At 50.0% G+C, this 23,707-nt stretch overlaps 2 protein-coding genes across 9 annotated transcripts in view; both read left to right on the forward strand.

Annotated features, from left to right (window-relative positions):
* Positions 1–162: 162 nt before the first annotated feature.
* Positions 163–16,532, forward strand: LOC139370129 (actin-related protein 2/3 complex subunit 1B-like). 7 transcript variants are annotated; one of them, XR_011627100.1, is made up of 12 exons: positions 316–470; positions 753–843; positions 1,768–1,894; positions 2,811–2,915; positions 3,829–4,051; positions 4,509–4,616; positions 10,387–10,626; positions 11,222–11,297; positions 11,791–11,990; positions 12,183–12,273; positions 15,682–16,155; positions 16,218–16,532. XR_011627100.1 is itself a non-coding variant. In XM_071109454.1 (11 exons), exons 3-11 carry the CDS (start codon positions 1,831–1,833, stop codon positions 15,718–15,720), a joined length of 1,146 nt encoding a protein of 381 aa, XP_070965555.1. In that variant the 5' UTR covers positions 316–470; positions 753–843; positions 1,768–1,830; the 3' UTR covers positions 15,721–16,532. The 7 variants fall into 7 exon arrangements, 2 of the variants coding, with proteins under 2 accessions (XP_070965554.1, XP_070965555.1); XR_011627096.1 differs by lacking the exon at positions 753–843 and having other exon boundaries at positions 163–470; positions 15,682–16,183; positions 16,235–16,532; XR_011627098.1 differs by lacking the exon at positions 753–843 and having other exon boundaries at positions 163–470; positions 16,201–16,532.
* Positions 15,521–23,707, forward strand: part of LOC139370147 (monocyte to macrophage differentiation factor 2-like) — a 53,272-nt gene continuing 45,085 nt past the window's right edge. Inside the window, exon 1 of one of the 2 annotated variants that reach the window (XM_071109475.1) lies at positions 15,521–15,536. Coding sequence is in view for 1 of the 2 variants with exons in the window: in XM_071109473.1 (XP_070965574.1) it covers positions 17,890–17,903 (14 nt within the window). In the remaining variant the exon portion in view is untranslated. Of the gene's footprint in view, positions 15,537–17,827; positions 17,904–23,707 lie in introns of those variants that run through there. The other variant, XM_071109473.1, reaches the window with a different exon arrangement.

The raw sequence follows: 23,707 nt of genomic DNA on the forward strand, positions 1-23,707 counted from the left end.
CTTCCCTTTCTGTTGCAGATGTGAATGTTCTACTTTAACTCCTTCCTCTCTGTAGAAGCCAAGTCTTTTCTACTTCTCTCTCTCCCACCCTCCCTAGTCTACCCTCCCTTCCCTTTCTGTTGCAGATGTGAAGGTTCTACTTTAACTCCTTCCTCTCTGTAGAGTCTTTTCTACTTCTCTCTCTCTTTTTTTTTGCAGAAGCAAGTTCTGCCTCTACCTTCAGCCCGTCTCTTTTTTTTCAGAAGTTTGTTTTCCCTCCCCCGGCCTCACCCCTCCCTCCCTTCCTGCCCGGCCTCACCCCTCCCTCTGTTCCTCTTTTTGCGGAAGCAACTTTTTCTACCTCCTTCTCGTCTACAGAAGTGTCTGTTCTCTCTCCGTCACTCTGTCGGTAACTTTCGCGTCGACTGGCCAGAGTCCGCGAGCTGTTCTCTCCACTCATCTCTCCTTCCGTATCATCCCTCCATCTCAGGGTAAGTACAAGTTCTCTCGGCTGACCGGTCATGTCCAGACATGTGTGGTTGGTTCTACTGATAAACAGACAACCAGGCAGAAACCTTATTTTTTTTTTTACAACGCAAAACAATGAAAACTACGAGGAAAAGTTACCAAGATGACACGTTTTCAACGTTGTGTAATGAAACAGGCAGGGAAGCAGGACTCGAACCCTCGACCTTTCTAGCCCGAAAGTCCAGCGCGCGCTATAAGCGGCACAGTCGATATCCGCTTTTATAACCCCCCCCCCCCCCCCCCAGGGTTTTACAGTAGAGTGTGTTCCATCACAGCAGCAAGATTTGTGACCTGTTGCCACGAGAAAAGGGCAACCAGTGAAGAACACACACCATTGTAAATACAACCCATATTTATGCTTATAGATTTTATCTTGTGTCCTTTAACCATTTGTACATTGTTAAAACACTGTATATATATATATAACTTTTGTAATGTCTTTATTGTTTTGAAACTTCTGTATGTGTAATGTTTACTGTTAATTTGTATTGTTTATTTCACTTTATATATTCACTGTATATATTATCTACCTCACTTGCTTTGGCAATGTTAACACATGTTTCCCATGCCAATAAAGCCCTTGAATTTAATTTAATTTAATTGAGAGAGAGAGACAGTAGATAGAGGGGACGTTGTTCCAGCTGTAGAGCTGCAGTGACACCACTGTTCTGTGTGGAGTCAGACACGCCAGCTTTACGTTAGTCCGGGAACCATGGCAACGACAGTTGGTTAGCTAGCGTGTCGCCGCTGTTCTGTGTGGAGTCAGACACGCCAGCTTTACGTTAGTCCGGGAACCATGGCAACGACAGTTGGTTAGCAACACGCCTTGTTGAAGATGTAGCGGACAACTTTAAACAGACCGTTTCCTGTTGTTACAAGGCTACGTTGTGTTGATGTGTTATATACAGTGTATTTGACCTGTATCATTCATTTCATGCCACAGGGGCTCAGTCTAACACAACCTAGACATGACTGTATCTCTGACTCTCTGTCAGTCTCTTCAATTCAAGGGCTTTATTGGCATGGGAAACATGTGTTAACATTGCCAAAGCAAGTGAGGTAGATAATATATAAAGTGAATATATAAAGTGAAATAAACAATACAAATTAACAGTAAACATTACACATACAGAAGTTTCAAAACAATAAAGACATCTCTCTCTCTCTGAAGTGTTCAGTTAGATGGTGATTTTATGACCAATTTAAAGTGTGTGTGACGTTGCAGTCTAGTGCAAAACATATATATTTTTTATTCAACAGGAACTACAGAGGCCTCTCATTGGCTCATCTCACTTTCTGGTTCTGCATTGTCCCGATTTGGTTATGTCTTACCACAGCTTCTTGCTCGAGCCAATCAGCTGCCACTCCTGGAACAAGGACCGGACCCGTGAGTAGGACACTCTCTCTGATTGGTCAATAGGACTTCCTCACTTACAGAAGTAGAATCACTAGAGGAAACCCAACTCAGATGGTGTTGAACAGGAACTCACAAAGCTGAGTTGTAGTAAAGTTAATTTGATATTCATTACAGGTAGTATTGAAACACACCAAGATAACTGAAATTGATCCAAGTTAAACAAAAAAACCAACAACAAAAAAACAGGCTTAAGTTGAGTGAGTCTGACGGGGGGCTGTGATTGGCTCCCATGTGGCTGGAGGTATTTCCTGTTGTAGCGAGAGGGCTGTGATTGGCTCCCATGTGGCTGGAGGTATTTCCTGTTGTAGCGAGAGGGGTGGTGTTCTGGGTCTCTCAGAGAGAGACATCTCAGTGTTCTACAGAGCTCAGGAAACTAACTCCATATTTGGGTTGTTTCGATCTGAGTCTTCGGTTTCTGCTCAAAATGGATGGTGGGTCTGGGCAGAGCACACAGCCAAACACACGCACGCGCGCGCACACAACCACAGTGTGTGAGTCATACAAACAGGAACAGGAGGTGAACTGGCGGTTTTCAATTCTGACACGAGAGAAACACGCTGAGAGGCAGACAGACACGCTGAGAGGCAGACAGACACGCTGAGAGGCAGACAGACACGCTGAGAGGCAGACAGACACGCTGAGAGGCAGACAGACACGCTGAGAGGCAGACAGACACGCTGAGAGGCAGACAGACACGCTGAGAGGCAGACAGACACGCCGAGAGGCAGACAGACACACACATAGATGTGAGAGGAGTGTGACCTTGCTTCCCACGCTATACTGTTGCAAACACACTCACTCACACGAACCAACAGCCCTCTGAATATAATGTAATATCTCCCTATAGAGATTGATCTGATATATATAGTGTGATATCTCCCTATAGAGATTGCTCTGTGTCCCAACAACCATGATGTCCACATCTATAAGAAGGACGGGACCAAGTGGACCAAGATTCATGAACTGAAGGAGCACAACGGACAGGTCACAGGTGAGACACGTTTTAGAGGCATTTATTAGAGAGTTCTTGTTTCTGGCCCTGTTCTCCCTAACTCTATATGCCCCCCTCCCATCTCTCCAGGTATAGACTGGGCTCCAAACAGTAACTCTATGCCTCCCCCTCCCATCTCTCCAGGTATAGACTGGGCTCCAGACAGTAACTCTATGCCTCCCCCCTCCCATCTCTCCAGGTATAGACTGGGCTCCAAACAGTAACTCTATGCCCCCCCCCATCTCTCCAGGTATAGACTGGGCTCCAGACAGTAACTCTATGCCCCCCACTCCCATCTCTCCAGGTATAGACTGGGCTCCAGACAGTAACTCTATGCCCCCTCCTCCCATCTCTCCAGGTATAGACTGGGCTCCAGAGAGTAACTCTATGCCCCCTCCCATCTCTCCAGGGATAGACTGGGCTCCAGACAGTAACTCTATGCCCCCCCCTCGCATCTCTCCAGGAATAGACTGGGCTCCAGACAGTAACTCTATGCCCCCTCCCATCTCTCCAGGTATAGACTGGGCTCCAGACAGTAACTCTATGCCCCCCCCCTCCCATCTCTCCAGGTATAGACTGGGCTCCAGACAGTAACTCTATGCCCCCCCCCCCCCCTCCCATCTCTCCAGGAATAGACTGGGCTCCAAACAGTAACTCTATGCCCCCTCCCATCTCTCCAGGTATAGACTGGGCTCCAGAGAGTAACTCTATGCCCCCCCCCTCCCATCTCTCCAGGTATAGACTGGGCTCCAGACAGTAACTCTATGCCCCCCCCCCCCCCCCCCCCTCCCATCTCTCCAGGTATAGACTGGGCTCCAGACAGTAACTCTATGCCCCCCCCCCCCTCCCATCTCTCCAGGTATAGACTGGGCTCCAGACAGTAACTCTATGCCCCCCCCTCCCATCTCTCCAGGTATAGACTGGGCTCCAGAGAGTAACCGTATCGTGACCTGTGGGACAGATCGTAACGCGTATGTCTGGTCTCTGAAGGGGGAGGTGTGGAAGCCCACCCTGGTCATCCTCCGTATCAACCGGGCTGCTCGCTGTGTCAGCTGGTCTCCCAAGGAGAACAAGTTCGCTGTGGGCAGCGGATCACGCCTCATATCCATCTGCTACTTTGAACAGGAGAATGACTGGTGAGGACTAGACAGGACTGGGTTTAACTATATCTGTTATAGAGAACAGGAGAATGACTGGTGAGGACTAGACAGGACTGGGTTTAACTATATCTGTTATAGAGAACAGGAGAATGACTGGTGAGAGAATATAGAATGCCTCTGTCCTAAATACCATCCTAGTCCCTGTCCTATGTAACAGGCTCTGTCCTCAATACCATCCTAGTCCCTGTCCTCAATACCATCCTAGTCTCTGTCCTAAATACCATCCTAGTCCCTGTCCTATGTAACAGGCTCTGTCCTCAATACCATCCTAGTCCCTGTCCTCAATACCATCCTAGTCTCTGTCCTAAATACCATCCTAGTCCCTGTCCTATGTAACAGGCTCTGTCCTAAACACCATCCTAGTCCCTGTCCTACATGGTGCAGTACTTCCTTCAACCATATCTCAACCACGTTCCAACCCTGTTATTCCCAGGTGGGTCTGTAAGCACATCAAGAAGCCGATCCGTTCCACCGTCCTCAGTCTGGACTGGCATCCTAACAACGTGCTGCTGGCGGCTGGATCCTGTGACTTCAAATGCAGGTAGAGAGAGAGAGACCGTCAGAGACCATGTTTCAGCCTCATCTGTAGAGAGACGCCAGAGACCATGTTTCAGCCTCATCAGTAGAGAGAGAGAGAGACTGTCAGAGACCATGTTTCAGCCTCATCAGTAGAGAGAGAGAGAGACCGTCAGAGACCATGTTTCAGCCTCATCAGTAGAGAGAGAGAGACCGTCAGAGACCATGTTTCAGCCTCATCAGTAGAGAGACCGTCAGAGACCATGTTTCAGCATCATCAGTAGAGAGAGAGACCGTCAGAGATCATGTTTCAGCCTCATCAGTAGAGAGAGAGACCGTCAGAGACCATGTTTTAGCCTCATCAGTAGAGAGAGACCGTCAGAGACCATGTTTCAGCCTCATCAGTAGAGAGAGAGAGAGACTGTCAGAGACCATGTTTCAGCCTCATCAGTAGAGAGAGAGAGACCGTCAGAGACCATGTTTCAGCCTCATCAGTAGAGAGAGAGACCGTCAGAGACCATGTTTCAGCCTCATCAGTAGAGAGAGAGAGAGACTGTCAGAGACCATGTTTCAGCCTCATCAGTAGAGAGAGAGAGACCGTCAGAGACCATGTTTCAGCCTCATCAGTAGAGAGACCGTCAGAGACCATGTTTCAGCATCATCAGTAGAGAGAGAGACCGTCAGAGATCATGTTTCAGCCTCATCAGTAGAGAGAGAGACCGTCAGAGACCATGTTTTAGCCTCATCAGTAGAGAGAGACCGTCAGAGACCATGTTTCAGCCTCATCAGTAGAGAGAGAGACCGTCAGAGACCATGTTTCAGCCTCATCAGTAGAGACAGACCGTCAGAGACCATGTTTCAGCCTCATCAGTAGAGAGAGAGACCGTCAGAGACCATGTTTCAGCCTCATCAGTGGAGAGAGAGAGACAGACCGTCAGAGACCATGATTCAGCCTCATCAGTAGAGAGAGAGACCGTCAGAGACCATGTTTCAGCCTCATCAGTGGAGAGAGAGAGAGACAGACCGTCAGAGACCATGATTCAGCCTCATCAGTAGAGAGAGAGACTGTCAGAGACCATGTTTCAGCCTCATCAGTAGAGAGAGAGACCGTCAGAGATCATGTTTCAGCCTCATCAGTAGAGAGAGAGACCGTCAGAGACCATGTTTCAGCCTCATCAGTAGAGAGAGAGACCGTCAGAGACCATGTTTCAGCCTCATCAGTAGAGAGACCGTCAGAGACCATGTTTCAGCCTCATCAGTAGAGAGGGAGACCGTCAGAGACCATGTTTCAGCCTCATCTGTAGAGAGACCGTCAGAGACCATGTTTCAGCCTCATCAGTAGAGAGAGACCGTCAGAGACCATGTTTCAGCCTCATCAGTAGAGAGAGACCGTCAGAGACCATGTTTCAGCCTCATCAGTAGAGAGAGAGACCGTCAGAGACCATGTTTCAGCCTCATCAGTAGAGAGACCGTCAGAGACCATGTTTCAGCATCATCAGTAGAGAGAGAGACCGTCAGAGATCATGTTTCAGCCTCATCAGTAGAGAGAGAGACCGTCAGAGACCATGTTTTAGCCTCATCAGTAGAGAGAGACCGTCAGAGACCATGTTTCAGCCTCATCAGTAGAGAGAGAGACCGTCAGAGACCATGTTTCAGCCTCATCAGTAGAGAGAGAGAGAGACTGTCAGAGACCATGTTTCAGCCTCATCAGTAGAGAGAGAGAGACCGTCAGAGACCATGTTTCAGCCTCATCAGTAGAGAGACCGTCAGAGACCATGTTTCAGCATCATCAGTAGAGAGAGAGACCGTCAGAGATCATGTTTCAGCCTCATCAGTAGAGAGAGAGACCGTCAGAGACCATGTTTTAGCCTCATCAGTAGAGAGAGACCGTCAGAGACCATGTTTCAGCCTCATCAGTAGAGAGAGAGACCGTCAGAGACCATGTTTCAGCCTCATCAGTAGAGACAGACCGTCAGAGACCATGTTTCAGCCTCATCGGTAGAGAGAGAGACCGTCAGAGACCATGTTTCAGCCTCATCAGTGGAGAGAGAGAGACAGACCGTCAGAGACCATGATTCAGCCTCATCAGTAGAGAGAGAGACCGTCAGAGACCATGTTTCAGCCTCATCAGTGGAGAGAGAGAGAGACAGACCGTCAGAGACCATGATTCAGCCTCATCAGTAGAGAGAGAGACTGTCAGAGACCATGTTTCAGCCTCATCAGTAGAGAGAGAGACCGTCAGAGATCATGTTTCAGCCTCATCAGTAGAGAGAGAGGGACCATCAGAGACCATGTTTCAGCCTCAACAGTAGAGAGAGAGACCGTCAGAGACCATGTTTCAGCCTCATCAGTAGAGAGAGAGACCGTCAGAGACCATGTTTCAGCCTCATCAGTAGAGAGAGACCGTCAGAGACCATGTTTCAGCCTCATCAGTAGAGAGAGAGACCGTCAGAGACCATGTTTCAGCCTCATCAGTAGAGAGAGACCGTCAGAGACCATGTTTCAGCCTCATCAGTAGAGAGAGACCGTCAGAGACCATGTTTCAGCCTCATCAGTAGAGAGAGAGACCGTCAGAGACCATGTTTCAGCCTCATCAGTAGAGAGAGACCGTCAGAGACCATGTTTCAGCCTCATCAGTAGAGAGAGACCGTCAGAGACCATGTTTCAGCCTCATCAGTAGAGAGAGAGACCGTCAGAGACCATGTTTCAGCCTCATCAGTAGAGAGAGACCGTCAGAGACCATGTTTCAGCCTCATCAGTAGAGAGAGAGACCGTCAGAGACCATGTTTCAGCCTCATCAGTAGAGAGAGACCGTCAGAGACCATGTTTCAGCCTCATCAGTAGAGAGAGAGACCGTCAGAGACCACGTTTCAGCCTCATCAGTAGAGATAGAGACCGTCAGAGACCATGTTTCAGCCTCATCAGTAGAGAGAGAGAGAGACCGTCAGAGACCATGTTTCAGCCTCATCAGTAGAGAGAGACCGTCAGAGACCATGTTTCAGCCTCATCAGTAGAGAGAGAGACCGTCAGAGACCATGTTTCAGCCTCATCAGTAGAGAGAGAGACCGTCAGAGACCATGTTTCAGCCTCATCAGTAGAGAGACCGTCAGAGACCATGTTTCAGCCTCATCAGTAGAGAGGGAGACCGTCAGAGACCATGTTTCAGCCTCATCTGTAGAGAGACCGTCAGAGACCATGTTTCAGCCTCATCAGTAGAGAGACCGTCAGAGACCATGTTTCAGCCTCATCAGTAGAGAGAGAGACCGTCAGAGACCATGTTTCAGCCTCATCTGTAGAGAGACCGTCAGAGACCATGTTTCAGCCTCATCAGTAGAGAGAGAGACCGTCAGAGACCATGTTTCAGCCTCATCAGTAGAGAGAGACCGTCAGAGACCATGTTTCAGCCTCATCAGTAGAGAGAGAGACCGTCAGAGACCATGTTTCAGCCTCATCAGTAGAGAGAGACCGTCAGAGACCACGTTTCAGCCTCATCAGTAGAGATAGAGACCGTCAGAGACCATGTTTCAGCCTCATCAGTAGAGAGAGAGACCGTCAGAGACCATGTTTCAGCCTCATCAGTAGAGAGAGAGACCGTCAGAGACCATGTTTCAGCCTCATCAGTAGAGAGACCGTCAGAGACCATGTTTCAGCCTCATCAGTAGAGAGGGAGACCGTCAGAGACCATGTTTCAGCCTCATCTGTAGAGAGACCGCCAGAGACCATGTTTCAGCCTCATCAGTAGAGAGAGAGAGAGAGACTGTCAGAGACCATGTTTCAGCCTCATTAGTAGAGAGAGAGAGAGACCGTCAGAGACCATGTTTCAGCCTCATCAGTAGAGAGAGAGAGACCGTCAGAGACCATGTTTCAGCCTCATCAGTAGAGGGACCGTCAGAGACCATGTTTCAGCATCATCAGTAGAGAGAGAGACCGTCAGAGATCATGTTTCAGCCTCATCAGTAGAGAGAGAGACCGTCAGAGATCATGTTTCAGCCTCATCAGTAGAGAGAGACCGTCAGAGATCATGTTTCAGCCTCATCAGTAGAGAGAGAGACCGTCAGAGACCATGTTTCAGCCTCATCAGTAGAGAGAGAGACCGTCAGAGACCATGTTTCAGCCTCATCAGTAGAGACAGACCGTCAGAGACCATGTTTCAGCCTCATCAGTAGAGAGAGAGACCGTCAGAGACCATGTTTCAGCCTCATCAGTGGAGAGAGAGAGAGACAGACCGTCAGAGACCATGATTCAGCCTCATCAGTAGAGAGAGAGACCGTCAGAGACCATGTTTCAGCCTCATCAGTGGAGAGAGAGAGAGACAGACCGTCAGAGACCATGATTCAGCCTCATCAGTAGAGAGAGAGACTGTCAGAAACCATGTTTCAGCCTCATCAGTAGAGAGAGAGACCGTCAGAGATCATGTTTCAGCCTCATCAGTAGAGAGAGAGGGACCATCAGAGACCATGTTTCAGCCTCAACAGTAGAGAGAGAGACCGTCAGAGACCATGTTTCAGCCTCATCAGTAGAGAGAGAGACCGTCAGAGACCATGTTTCAGCCTCATCAGTAGAGAGAGACCGTCAGAGACCATGTTTCAGCCTCATCAGTAGAGAGAGACCGTCAGAGACCATGTTTCAGCCTCATCAGTAGAGAGAGAGACCGTCAGAGACCATGTTTCAGCCTCATCAGTAGAGAGAGACCGTCAGAGACCATGTTTCAGCCTCATCAGTAGAGAGAGACCGTCAGAGACCATGTTTCAGCCTCATCAGTAGAGAGAGAGACCGTCAGAGACCATGTTTCAGCCTCATCAGTAGAGAGAGAGACCGTCAGAGACCATGTTTCAGCCTCATCAGTAGAGAGAGACCGTCAGAGACCATGTTTCAGCCTCATCAGCAGAGAGAGACCGTCAGAGACCATGTTTCAGCCTCATCAGTAGAGAGAGAGACCGTCAGAGACCATGTTTCACCCTCATCAGTAGAGAGAGACCGTCAGAGACCATGTTTCAGCCTCATCAGTAGAGAGAGAGACCGTCAGAGACCATGTTTCAGCCTCATCAGTAGAGAGAGACCGTCAGAGACCATGTTTCAGCCTCATCAGTAGAGAGAGAGACCGTCAGAGACCACGTTTCAGCCTCATCAGTAGAGATAGAGACCGTCAGAGACCATGTTTCAGCCTCATCAGTAGAGAGAGAGAGAGACCGTCAGAGACCATGTTTCAGCCTCATCAGTAGAGAGAGACTGTCAGAGACCATGTTTCAGCCTCATCAGTAGAGAGAGAGACCGTCAGAGACCATGTTTCAGCCTCATCAGTAGAGAGAGAGACCGTCAGCGACCATGTTTCAGCCTCATCAGTAGAGAGACCGTCAGAGACCATGTTTCAGCCTCATCAGTAGAGAGGGAGACCGTCAGAGACCATGTTTCAGCCTCATCAGTAGAGAGACCATCAGAGACCATGTTTCAGCCTCATCAGTAGAGACAGACCGTCAGAGACCATGTTTCAGCCTCATCAGTAGAGAGAGAGAGACCGTCAGAGACCATGTTTCAGCCTCATCAGTAGAGAGACCGTCAGAGACCATGTTTCAGCCTCATCAGTAGAGAGAGAGACCGTCAGAGACCATGTTTCAGCCTCATCAGTAGAGAGAGAGACCGTCAGAGACCATGTTTCAGCCTCATCAGTAGAGAGAGAGACAATGTTTCAGCCTCATCAGTAGAGAGAGAGACCGTCAGAGACCATGTTTCTCTACTTAATTCTCTTCCTTCTCCCCCTTAATATATCCCCCCCCCCCCCCCCCCCTCTCCCTCAGGGTGTTCTCAGCCTACATCAAGGAGGTGGAGGAGAAGCCCGGACCCACAGTGTGGGGGTCCAAGATGCCCTTTGGAGAGGTGCTGTTTGAGTCTGGGCCCTCAGGGGTGTCTGGGGGGGCTGGAGATGGGGCAGGAGGGGGATGGGTCCACGGGGTCTGTTTCTCCCACAGCGGGAACCGCCTGGCCTGGACGTCACATGACTCGACTGTGGCGATCGCAGAGGGAGGCAAGACCAGCACGTAAGGAGAGAGAACACTGATCTGTGTTTATTCTGGTATCAGCAGTCTGATCTCTCTCTGTGTGTATTCTGATATCAGCAGTCTGATCTCTCTGTGTGTATTCTAGGATCAGTAGTCTGATCTCTCTGTGTGTATATTCTGGTATCAGCAGTCTGATCTCTCTGTGTGTAGTCTAGGATCAGCAGTCTGATCTCTCTGTGTGCATTCTGATCTCTCTGTTTGTATTCTGGTATCAGCAGTCTGATCTCTCTGTGTGTATTCTGGGATCAGCAGTCTGATCTCTCTGTGTGTATTCTGGTATCAGCAGTCTGATCTCTCTGTGTGTATTCTGGTATCAGCAGTCTGATCTCTCTGTGTGTATTCTAGGATCAGTAGTCTGATCTCTCTGTGTGTATATTCTGGAATCAGCAGTCTGATCTCTCTGTGTGTAGTCTAGGATCAGCAGTCTGATCTCTCTGTGTGTATTCTAGGATCAGCAGTCTGATCTCTCTGTGTGTATTCTGGTATCAGCAGTCTGATCTCTCTGTGTGTATTCTGGTATCAGTAGTAGTCTGATCTCTCTGTGTATATTCTGATCTCTCTGTGTGTATTCTAGGATCAGTAGTCTGAGCTCTGAGACCCTTCCTCTGCTGTGTGTCAGCTTTATCACTGAGAACAGCCTGGTGGCCGCTGTGAGTACACACACACACACACACACACACACACACTCTCTCTCTCCTGTGTGTGTCTCTCCTCTCTCTCCTGTGTCTGTTTCACTGTGTGTCTCTCCTCTCTCTCCTGTGTCTGTCTCACTGTGTGTCTCTCTGTCCTGTGTCTGTCTCACTGTGTCTCTCCTCTCTCTCTCTCCTCTCTCTCCTGTGTCTGTCTCACTGTGTGTCTCTCTCTCCTGTGTCTGTCTCACTGTGTGTCTCTCTCTCCTGTGTTTGTCTCACTGTGTGTCTCTCTCTCCTGTGTCTGTCTCACTGTGTCTCTCTCTCCTGTGTCTCTCACTGTGTGTCTCTCCTCTCTCTCTCTCCTCTCTCTCCTGTGTCTGTCTCACTGTGTGTCTCTCTCCTGTGTCTGTCTCACTGTGTGTCTCTCCTCTCTCTCTCTCCTCTCTCTCCTGTGTCTGTCTCACTGTGTCTCTCTCCTGTGTCTGTCTCACTGTGTGTCTCTCCTCTCTAGGGTCATGACTGCTACCCGGTGCTGTTTGTGTATGACGGTACTAAGGGCTCAGTAACGTTCGGAGGGAAGCTGGACGTTCCCAAGCAGACGTCTCAGAGAGGGATCAGCGCCAGGGAACGCTTCCAGAACCTGGACCGCCGAGCCACCTCGTCCGAGACCACCGAGCAGGGCCTGGAGAGTCTGCACAAGAACAGCATCAGGTGGGGTGGGGGGGTGGGGGTGTGTGTGTGTGTGTGTGTGTGTGTGTGTGTGTGTGTGTGTGTCTGGGGTCGTAGTGTGTGTGTGTGTGTGTGTGTCTGGGGTCGTAGTGTGTGTGTGTGTGTGTGTGTGTCTGGGGTCGTAGTGTGTGTGTGTGTGTGTGTGTGTGTGCTAACTGTCTCTTTGTATTCCAGTCAGATCTCTGTGCTGGAAGGAGGGAAGAGTAAATGTTCCACGTTCTGTACCACTGGGATGGACGGAGGAATGGTCACATGGGACGTCAAGGTACACACACTACACACACATTACACTACACTACACACACAGTCTGACACGTTCTGTACCACTGGGATGGACGGAGGAATGGTCACATGGGACGTCAAGGTACACACACTACACACACACACACACTACACACACACTACACACACTACACACACTACACACACACAGTCTGACACGTTCTGTACCACTGGGATGGACGGAGGAATGGTCACATGGGACGTCAAGGTACACACACTACACACACACACTACACACACACACACAGTCTGACACGTTCTGTACCACTGGGATGGACGGAGGAATGGTCACATGGGACGTCAAGGTACACACACTACACACACTACACTACACTACACACACACTACACTACACTACACACACAGTCTGACACGTTCTGTACCACTGGGATGGACGGAGGAATGGTCACATGGGACGTCAAGGTACACACACTACACACACACTACACTACACACACAGTCTGACACGTTCTGTACCACTGGGATGGACGGAGGAATGGTCACATGGGACGTCAAGGTACACACACTACACACACACACACACACTACACACACACACTACACACACTACACTACACACACAGTCTGACACGTTCTGTACCACTGGGATGGACGGAGGAATGGTCACATGGGACGTCAAGGTACACACACTACACACACTACACACACACACACACACTACACACACACACTACACACACTACACACACTACACTACACACACAGTCTGACACGTTCTGTACCACTGGGATGGACGGAGGAATGGTCACATGGGACGTCAAGGTACACACATTACACACACACTACACACACACTACACACACAGTCTGACACGTTCTGTACCACTGGGATGGACGGAGGAATGGTCACATGGGACGTCAAGGTACACACACTACACACACACACACACACTACACACACACACTACACACACACACTACACACACACTACACTACACTACACACACAGTCTGACACGTTCTGTACCACTGGGATGGACGGAGTAATGGTCACATGGGACGTCAAGGTACACACACACTACACACACACAGTCTGACACGTTCTGTACCACTGGGATGGACGGAGGAATGGTCACATGGGACGTCAAGGTACACACACTACACACACACACTACACACACACACTACACACACACACTACACACACACTACACACACAGTCTGACACGTTCTGTACCACTGGGATGGACGGAGGAATGGTCACATGGGACGTCAAGGTACACACACACTACACTACACACACTACACACACACTACACACACACAGTCTGACACGTTCTGTACCACTGGGATGGACGGAGGAATGGTCACATGGGACGTCAAGGTACACACACACTACACACACACAGTCTGACACGTTCTGTACCACTGGGATGGACGGAGGAATGGTCACATGGGACGTCAAGGTACACACACTACACACACACTACACTACACTACACACACAGTCTGACACGTTCTGTACCACTGGGATGGACGGAGGAATGGTCACATGGGACGTCAAGGTACACACACTACACACACACACACACACACTACACACACACTACACACACTACACACACACATTCTGACACGTTCTGTACCACTGGGATGGACGGAGGAATGGTCACATGGGACGTCAAGGTACACACACTACACACAGTCTGACACGTTCTGTACCACTGGGATGGACGGAGGAATGGTCACATGGGACGTCAAGGTACACACACTACACACACACTACACTACACTACACACACAGTCTGACATGTTCTGTACCACTGGGATGGACGGAGGAATGGTCACATGGGACGTCAAGGTACACACACTACACACACACACAGTCTGACACGTTCTGTACCACTGGGATGGACGGAGGAATGGTCACATGGGACGTCAAGGTACACACACTACACACACACTACACTACACACACTACACACACACACTACACTACACACACAGTCTGACACGTTCTGTACCACTGGGATGGACGGAGGAATGGTCACATGGGACGTCAAGGTACACACACACTACACTACACACACTACACACACACTACACACACACTACACACACTACACACACACACACTACACACACACACACAGTCTGACACGTTCTGTACCACTGGGATGGACGGAGGAATGGTCACATGGGACGTCAAGGTACACACACTACACACACACTACACTACACTACACACACACACTACACACACTACACACACAGTCTGACACGTTCTGTACCACTGGGATGGACGGAGGAATGGTCACATGGGACGTCAAGGTACACACACTACACACACACTACACTACACACACAGTCTGACACGTTCTGTACCACTGGGATGGACGGAGGAATGGTCACATGGGACGTCAAGGTACACACACTACACACACACTACACTACACTACACACACACACAGTCTGACACGTTCTGTACCACTGGGATGGACGGAGGAATGGTCACATGGGACGTCAAGGTACACACACTACACACACACTACACACACTACACACATACTACACACACACACACACACTACACACACACACACAGTCTGACACGTTCTGTACCACTGGGATGGACGGAGGAATGGTCACATGGGACGTCAAGGTACACACACACTACACACAAACACACACACTACACACACACACACTACACACACACTACACACACACTACACACACACTACACACACTACACACACACTACACACACACACACTACACACACACTACACACACACACACTACACACACACTACACACACTACACACACACTACACACACACACACTACACACACACACTACACACACACTACACACACACTACACTACACACACACTACACACACACACACACTACACACACTACACACACACACACTACACACACACACACAGTCTGACACGTTCTGTACCACTGGGATGGACGGAGGAATGGTCACATGGGACGTCAAGGTACACACACTACACACACACTACACTACACTACACACACACTACACACACTACACACACACTACACACACTACACACACACATTCTGACACGTTCTGTACCACTGGGATGGACGGAGGAATGGTCACATGGGACGTCAAGGTACACACACACTACACACACACACACACACTACACACACACTACACACACACACACTACACACACACACACAGTCTGACACGTTCTGTACCACTGGGATGGACGGAGGAATGGTCACATGGGACGTCAAGGTACACACACTACACACACACTACACTACACACACACAGTCTGACAAGTTACTGTAGTTGTGCCTTGTCACCGTCGTCATGACATCTGGAATAGTTGTGAGCCATGAAGAGAAGATGTCTAAATATCATCTACTACTGTTCCCAGAGTCTGGAGTCTGCCCTGAAGGATCTCAAGATAGTCTGATACCATGACCCTCAGCCGACCAGCCGGGATATGAAGAAATCTCACCTCTTTGCCTTTCTGCTTCTCTGCGTCTGTCTGTCTCAGCTGCTGCTGGAGACATCTCCTTTCTGTCTGTCTCTGTTGAGCATCTGCTAGAAGCACGGCAGCCATGACAACAACGTCTGCATTCCACATGGCACCCTGTTATTTTTTATATAGGTAGACCAGGACCCATAGGACACCATTTGAGACACATCTTGGTTGTTTTGTTCTATCTTCTTATCATCTTTGTTTTAGAATCCAGGAAATGCTTTGTGAGCGACGTTGTTCTGTTCCGTCAGGTGTTCTGTTCTGATAGTTATTTTATATAGGTAGACCAGGACCCATAGAACACCATTTGAGACACATCTTGGTTGTTTTTGTTCTATCTTCTTTGTTTTAGAATCCAGGAAATGCGTTGTTCTGTTGTGTTCTGTTCCATCAGGTGTTCTGTTCTGTCAGGTGTTCTGTTCTGTCAGGTGTTCTGTTCTGTCAGGTGTTCTGTTCCGTCAGGTGTTCTGTTCCGTCAGGTGTTCTGTTCCGTCAGGTGTTCTGTTCCGTCAGGTGTTCTGTTCTGTCAGGTGTTCTGTTCTGTCAGGTGTTCTGATAGTTGTACCTCGACATACAGCTGTGCTCTTAAAATATATGGCACGATTCACTTTGGCTTCTGGAATTAGTTTACTTGGGTTTTAGTTTTGATGTTCACACATGAATTTGTTGGATTTACAGCACAGGACCAAGAACAAAATAATATCTAAACTTCAGATTTTTCACTTCAAATAAAAAAAATAAAAGTAATAATAAAATAGAATGGACTAACCCTTACACAAAAAGATGACAGTTTTTAATACTGCAGTAAGTGCAGTTTAAGTGCAGTCAGTGCAGTAAGTGCAGTCGACTGTGGTATTTTGGACGTAGTAATTTCAGAATAACTGCAGTTAGACTGCTCTCTGACCGCAGTCTTTATTTTTGTAACGGGAAATGATTCTGAATTGTAGTTAATTTGGTTTGGAGGCAGGTGATTAGTTTACTGTGTGATGTAATATATCTGTGGTAAGTTGCAGGTGCCTACAGGGTTAAAAAAAAAGCCATTCAACCAGTTTTGAAAAGTTGGGAACAGGACATTCTGCTCCGATGAACTCCGTTATCAAGTGTCGATGTATTAGAGCGCAACTGTTCGCTAAAGGACTTATTATAGTAGGACGCGTCAGAGTGGAAGGCTACAGCAGGTATATAATCACGAAGAAAGCCAAGCAGCGGTACCTGTTAAATGCTTATGCTGGTCATAATATGCATTTTAATAAATGATTTACTATCATAGACGGTGTGTGTGTGTCTGTCTGTCCAAGTGTTTGATAAGACTGATCTGACGTCAACTAGTAACTGTTATGAAAATGTGGTCGAGACACGCCGAGTTTCAGACCGCAGTATTTATATAAACTTTTCACGTAGATCATTCAGACACACAGATCTTGTTTTTGTTCAGGTGTCGGACTCGCGCCATCTAGCGGCCACATTCAGTACGTAGATTAAACTACCCAAAAGTCTTGGTTATAGATGTTGGGTTCAAGCTTTGCTGGATGTGTTTTTATGTTAAATATTACGACACATGATGATGTTGACAGAAATTCCGACTTGATTCTGTATCCGTTTTGTTCTAGAAAATAAAGAGAGAGAACCAACTATTCTCCAACCCGGTATCTCTGGCCGCTTAAAACAACATCATGACTTGGGTCCAGATTGAACCGTTACCGAATCCGGTAAAAAAAAAAAATAATAATAATAATAATAATAATAATGAAAGAAAAAATAAGTTTAAAAAAAAATTATAATATTTTTTTCTTCCGCGACGCAGGAAGACTGTTTTCCCTAGAAACCGTTTACATCGTTCGCACTTCCGGGTGTTGCCTGCTCTGAATCACGCGCATTTTCGCCGCTGCAGCACCTTCGGCATCCCGGATACTCACCAGTCGGTGATCACCAGCAGCATCAGGTTTTAGATGTCTTTTAGATATCTAGTAGCAACACACCGCTGGAATCAAGACGGTCGAGGAAAAAGCGCTGCTGAAACACACAACTCTGAAGACATATTTTTTCATCGTTACACCCACGTCTCTCTACTGTTGCTTTTTCCCCCCCTTCACATTTTAAATGAATCTTGTAAGGTATGTGGTTTTGGGTTTTTATAAATTGCACCTAAATGTGTAAACATCGCGACTCCCAGTTAATAGACGTTGTACCAACGTTTTAGAATGTGTTGGTTTGATAAGCCGAACAGACCGATATCGCCCAATAACCAGCGGTGACGTTTCTAACCTATTTGGGACTCCCTGTGACTGCTGTCCTATATTAGTTGGGTTTTATGTAACGCTATTATTAGGTACAATAGTGTAAGGACCCTGGGTTTATAAGCGCGGATATCGAGTCTGCCGCTGGAGCTTTTGCGGTACAGTCGATGGCGCCCTGGACTTCGGGCTAGAAGGTCGAGTCCTGCTCCCCGCCGTTTCATTACAATATGACATGATAATAATACAATGATAATACACTGTTGGAATGGTTGAATGTCTGAGTTGTGTCTACGTCGCTCGGGAGCTGATCTGTTTTACAGTAGAATAACGAATACCGATTATGGTCCTTATCGATAATACCGGACCCCCTCTACTGCCCCGCGGGAACCCGACAGGACCGCGCAGGGACGTGTTACTTCTACTAATCTATTTTATATCCGTTTCCTTGTACAGGCTGCACTACCATGGCTAAGTTGTTTCCATGGGTTTCTGATTTAAAGTAGTTATATCATCAGATGACAACATCAGCCTGATGCATTTACACAGGTTAGACAGGTCTGGACAGACTGACTACAGACAGACAGACAGGTCTGGACAGACTGACTACAGACAGACAGACAGGTCTGGACACACTGACTACAGACAGACAGGTCTGGTCAGACTGACTACAGACAGACAGGTCTGGACAGACTGACTACAGACAGACAGACAGGTCTGGACAGACTGACTACAGACAGACAGACAGGTCTGGACACACTGACTACAGACAGACAGGTCTGGACAGACTGACTACAGACAGACAGGTCTGGACAGACTGACTACAGACAGACAGACAGGTCTGGACACACTGACTACAGACAGACAGACAGGTCTGGACACACTGACTACAGACAGACAGGTCTGGACACACTGACTACAGACAGACAGGTCTGGACAGACTGACTACAGACAGACAGGTCTGGACAGACTGACTACAGACAGACAGGTCTGGAGAGACTGGACTACAGACAGACAGACAGGTCTGGACAGACTGACTACAGACAGACAGACAGGTCTGGACACACTGACTACAGACAGACAGACAAACAGGTCTGGACACACTGACTACAGACAGACAGACAGACAGGTCTGGACACACTGACTACAGACAGACAGGTCTGGACAGACTGAGTACAGACAGACAGACAGGTCTGGACAGACTGAGTACAGACAGACAGACAGGTCTGGACACACTGACTACAGACAGACAGACAGGTCTGGACAGACTGACTACAGACAGACAGGTCTGGACAGACTGACTACAGACAGACAGACAGGTCTGGACAGACTGACTACAGACAGACAGACAGGTCTGGACACACTTACTACAGACAGACAGACAGACAGGTCTGGACACACTGACTACAGACAGACAGACAGACAGGTCTGGACACACTGACTACAGACAGACAGACAGACAGGTCTGGACACACTGACTACAGACAGACAGACAGACAGGTCTGGACACACTGACTACAGACAGACAGACAGACAGGTCTGGACACACTGACTACAGACAGACAGACCGGTCTGGACACACTGACTACAGACAGACAGACAGGTCTGGACACACAGACAGACAGGTCTGGACACACTGACTACAGACAGGTCTGGACATACTGACTACAGACAGGCAGACAGGTCTGGACACACTGACCACAGACAGGCAGACAGACAGGTCTGGACACACTGACTACAGACAGACAGACCGGTCTGGACACACTGACTACAGACAGACAGACAGGTCTGGACACACAGACAGACAGGTCTGGACACACTGACTACAGACAGGTCTGGACATACTGACTACAGACAGGCAGACAGGTCTGGACACACTGACCACAGACAGGCAGACAGGTCTGGACACTGACTACAGACAGACAGACAGACAGGCCTGGACACACTGACCACAGACAGGCAGACAGGACACTGCAGTCAGAAAGAGAGAGTGTCACACACAGAGTCTGGACTAGGGGTAGCCCTGCTGGGCTTTGGCTCTGTGATCTGTTGGTCTGGCCTGGCCATGTGTGTGTGGCCTGGGGCTCAGGTCATTAACAGACAGCTTGATAACCTAATTAACAGAACTGCCAGCTGTCTGTATATGGAGGGATGGATGGATGGATGGAGGAGGAGGCATGGATGGAGGGGAGGGGGGATTGAGTGGGGATGGATGGAGGGGGGAGGGATGGTAGGGGAGGGAGGGATTGATGGAGGGGAGGGAGGGATTGATGGAGGGGAGGGAGGGATGGAAAGAGGGGGTAGAGCTGGAGAGAAAGAGGTGGAGAGAAAGAGAGAGGTGGAAAGAGAGAGAGGGTAGAGATGGAGAGAGAGAGCGAAAGAGGAGTGGAAAGAGATGAGGAGGAGGACGTCCCTGTATTCAGGCCAGTTGCTGTGTGTTTAGAGACTGGAGAGAGAACCTAGGTCTGTTCCTAGGGGAAGCTGATCCTAGGTCTGATCCTAGGGGAAGCTGATCCTAGGTCTGTACCTAGGGGAATCGGATCCCAGGTCTGTACCTAGGGGAGGCTGATCCTAGGTCTGTACCTAGGGGAAGCTGATCCTAGGCCTGTACCTAGGGGAAACTGATCCTAGGGGAAGCTGATCCTAGGTCTGATCCTAGGTCTGATCCTAGGGGAAACTGATCCTAGGTCTGTACCTAGGGGATGCTGATCCTAGGTCTGTACCTAGGGGAAGCTGATCCTAGGGGAAGCTGATCCTAGGTCTGATCCTAGGTCTGTACCTAGGGGAAGCTGATCCTAGGTCTGTACCTAGGGGATGCTGATCCTAGGTCTGTACCTAGGGGAAACTGATCCTAGGTCTGTACCTAGTGGATGCTGTTCCTAGGTCTGTACCTAGGGGATGCTGTTCCTAGGTCTGTACCTAGGGGAAGCTGACCCCAGGTCTGTTCCTAGGTCTGTACCTAGTTGAAGCTGATCCTAGGTCTGTACTTAGGGGAAACTTCACCCCAGAACACATTATAGAGACTTACTGGGCCAGGCGTCTGTGTGTGACAGACTGGGGTTGAACCCCGTGACTGTTAGCCAGTTGAGCTAAAGCCCTGGGAGCTAATGCAACTCTTCATGTGTGTGTGCGGTGGTGACAGTGACAGTATCTCTGTTCTTTCACAGAGACAGGAACACACACACACACACACACACACACACACACACACACACCACCCAGCCTCTTTCTTTGTGGCCCAGATATAACCGCTGACGTTACACACACACCCTGTCTACGTGTGTGTGTGTGTGTTCCTGTCTACGTGTGTGTGTCTACGTGTGTGTTCGTGTCTACGTGTGTGTTTGTGTGTTCGTGTCTACGTGTGTGTTCGTGTCTACGTGTGTGTGTGTGTTCGTGTCTACGTGTGTGTGTGTGTGTGTGCGCGCGCGCATGTGTGTGTGTGTTCGTGTCTACGTGTGTGTGTGTGTTCGTGTCTACGTGTGTGTGTGTGTGTGTGTGTTCGTGTCTACGTGTGTGTGTGTGTGTGTGTGTGTGTGTGTGTGTGTGTGTGTGTGTGTGTGTGTGTGTGTTCCTGTCTACGCACATCCTCTTTTCTTCATGCTAATTTAATCACTGAAAGGAAATGAGAGGAGAGATGGATCTGGGAGTGGAGGAGGAGACGGAGGGAGGGAGAGGAGAGATGGATCTGGGAGTGGAGGAGGAGACGGAGGGAGGGAGAGGAGAGATGGATCTGAGAGTGGAGGAGGAGACGGAGGGAGGGAGAGGAGAGATGGATCTGGGAGTGGAGGAGGAGACGGAGGGAGGGAGAGGAGAGATGGATCTGGGAGTGGAGGAGGAGACGGAGGGAGGGGAGAGATGGATCTGGGAGTGGAGGAGGAGACGGAGGGAGGGAGAGGAGAGATGGATCTGGGAGTGGAGGAGGAGACGGAGGGAGGGGAGGGAGATGGATCTGGGAGTGGAGGAGGAGACGGAGGGAGGGGAGAGGAGAGATGGATCTGGGAGTGGAGGAGGAGACGGAGGGAGGGGAGAGATGGATCTGGGAGTGGAGGAGGAGACGGAGGGAGGGGAGAGGAGAGATGGATCTGGGAGTGGAGGAGGAGACGGAGGGAGGGGAGAGATGGATCTGGGAGTGGAGGAGGAGACGGAGGGAGGGAGAGGAGAGATGGATCTGGGAGTGGAGGAGGAGACGGAGGGAGGGAGAGGAGAGATGGATCTGGGAGTGGAGGAGGAGACGGAGGGAGGGAGAGGAGAGATGGATCTGGGAGTGGAGGAGGAGACGGAGGGAGGGAGAGGAGAGATGGATCTGGGAGTGGAGGAGGAGACGGAGGGAGGGGAGAGATGGATCTGGGAGTGGAGGAGGAGACGGAGGGAGGGGAGAGATGGATCTGGGAGTGGAGGAGGAGACGGAGGGAGGGAGAGGAGAGATGGATCTGGGAGTGGAGGAGGAGACGGAGGGAGGGGAGAGATGGATCTGGGAGTGGAGGAGGAGACGGGGGGAGGGAGAGGAGAGATGGATCTGGGAGTGGAGGAGGAGACGGGGGGAGGGAGAGGAGAGATGGATCTGGGAGTGGAGGAGGAGACGGAGGGAGGGAGAGGAGAGATGGATCTGGGAGTGGAGGAGGAGACGGGGGGAGGGAGAGGAGAGATGGATCTGGGAGTGGAGGAGGAGACGGAGGGAGGGGAGAGGAGAGATGGATCTGGGAGGGGAGGAGGAGACGGGGGAGGGAGAGGAGAGATGGATCTGGGAGTGGAGGAGGAGACGGAGGGAGGGAGAGATGGATCTGGGAGTGGAGGAGGAGACGGAGGGAGGGAGAGGAGAGATGGATCTGGGAGTGGAGGAGGAGACGGAGGGAGGGAGAGGAGAGATGGATCTGGGAGTGGAGGAGGAGACGGAGGGAGGGGAGAGATGGATCTGGGAGTGGAGGAGGAGACGGAGGGAGGGAGAGGAGAGATGGATCTGGGAGTGGAGGAGGAGACGGAGGGAGGGGAGAGATGGATCTGGGAGTGGAGGAGGAGACGGAGGGAGGGGAGAGGAGAGATGGATCTGGGAGTGGAGGAGGAGACGGAGGGAGGGGAGAGATGGATCTGGGAGTGGAGGAGGAGACGGAGGGAGGGGAGAGGAGAGATGGATCTGGGAGTGGAGGAGGAGACGGAGGGAGGGGAGAGATGGATCTGGGAGTGGAGGAGGAGACGGAGGGAGGGAGAGGAGAGATGGATCTGGGAGTGGAGGAGGAGACGGAGGGAGGGAGAGGAGAGATGGATCTGGGAGTGGAGGAGGAGACGGAGGGAGGGAGAGGAGAGATGGATCTGGGAGTGGAGGAGGAGACGGAGGGAGGGAGAGGAGAGATGGATCTGGGAGTGGAGGAGGAGACGGAGGGAGGGGAGAGATGGATCTGGGAGTGGAGGAGGAGACGGAGGGAGGGGAGAGATGGATCTGGGAGTGGAGGAGGAGACGGAGGGAGGGAGAGGAGAGATGGATCTGGGAGTGGAGGAGGAGACGGAGGGAGGGAGAGATGGATCTGGGAGTGGAGGAGGAGACGGGGGGAGGGAGAGGAGAGATGGATCTGGGAGTGGAGGAGGAGACGGGGGGAGGGAGAGGAGAGATGGATCTGGGAGTGGAGGAGGAGACGGAGGGAGGGAGAGGAGAGATGGATCTGGGAGTGGAGGAGGAGACGGGGGGA

The sequence above is a fragment of the Oncorhynchus clarkii genome, chromosome 17 (genome assembly GCF_045791955.1).
Source record: "Oncorhynchus clarkii lewisi isolate Uvic-CL-2024 chromosome 17, UVic_Ocla_1.0, whole genome shotgun sequence".
In the NCBI taxonomy this organism is placed as follows: domain Eukaryota; kingdom Metazoa; phylum Chordata; class Actinopteri; order Salmoniformes; family Salmonidae; genus Oncorhynchus; species Oncorhynchus clarkii.

Bases quoted from the DNA above. Each gene is read 5' to 3' on its own strand.
- LOC139370129 (XM_071109453.1), top strand. From the start codon at position 1,831: ATGTCTTACCACAGCTTCTTGCTCGAGCCAATCAGCTGCCACTCCTGG. The intron at 2,916-3,828 runs GTGAGACACGTT...CCATCTCTCCAG, and splicing joins GCACAACGGACAGGTCACAG to GTATAGACTGGGCTCCAGAG. The intron at 10,627-11,221 runs GTAAGGAGAGAG...TGTGTATTCTAG, and splicing joins GAGGGAGGCAAGACCAGCAC to GATCAGTAGTCTGAGCTCTG.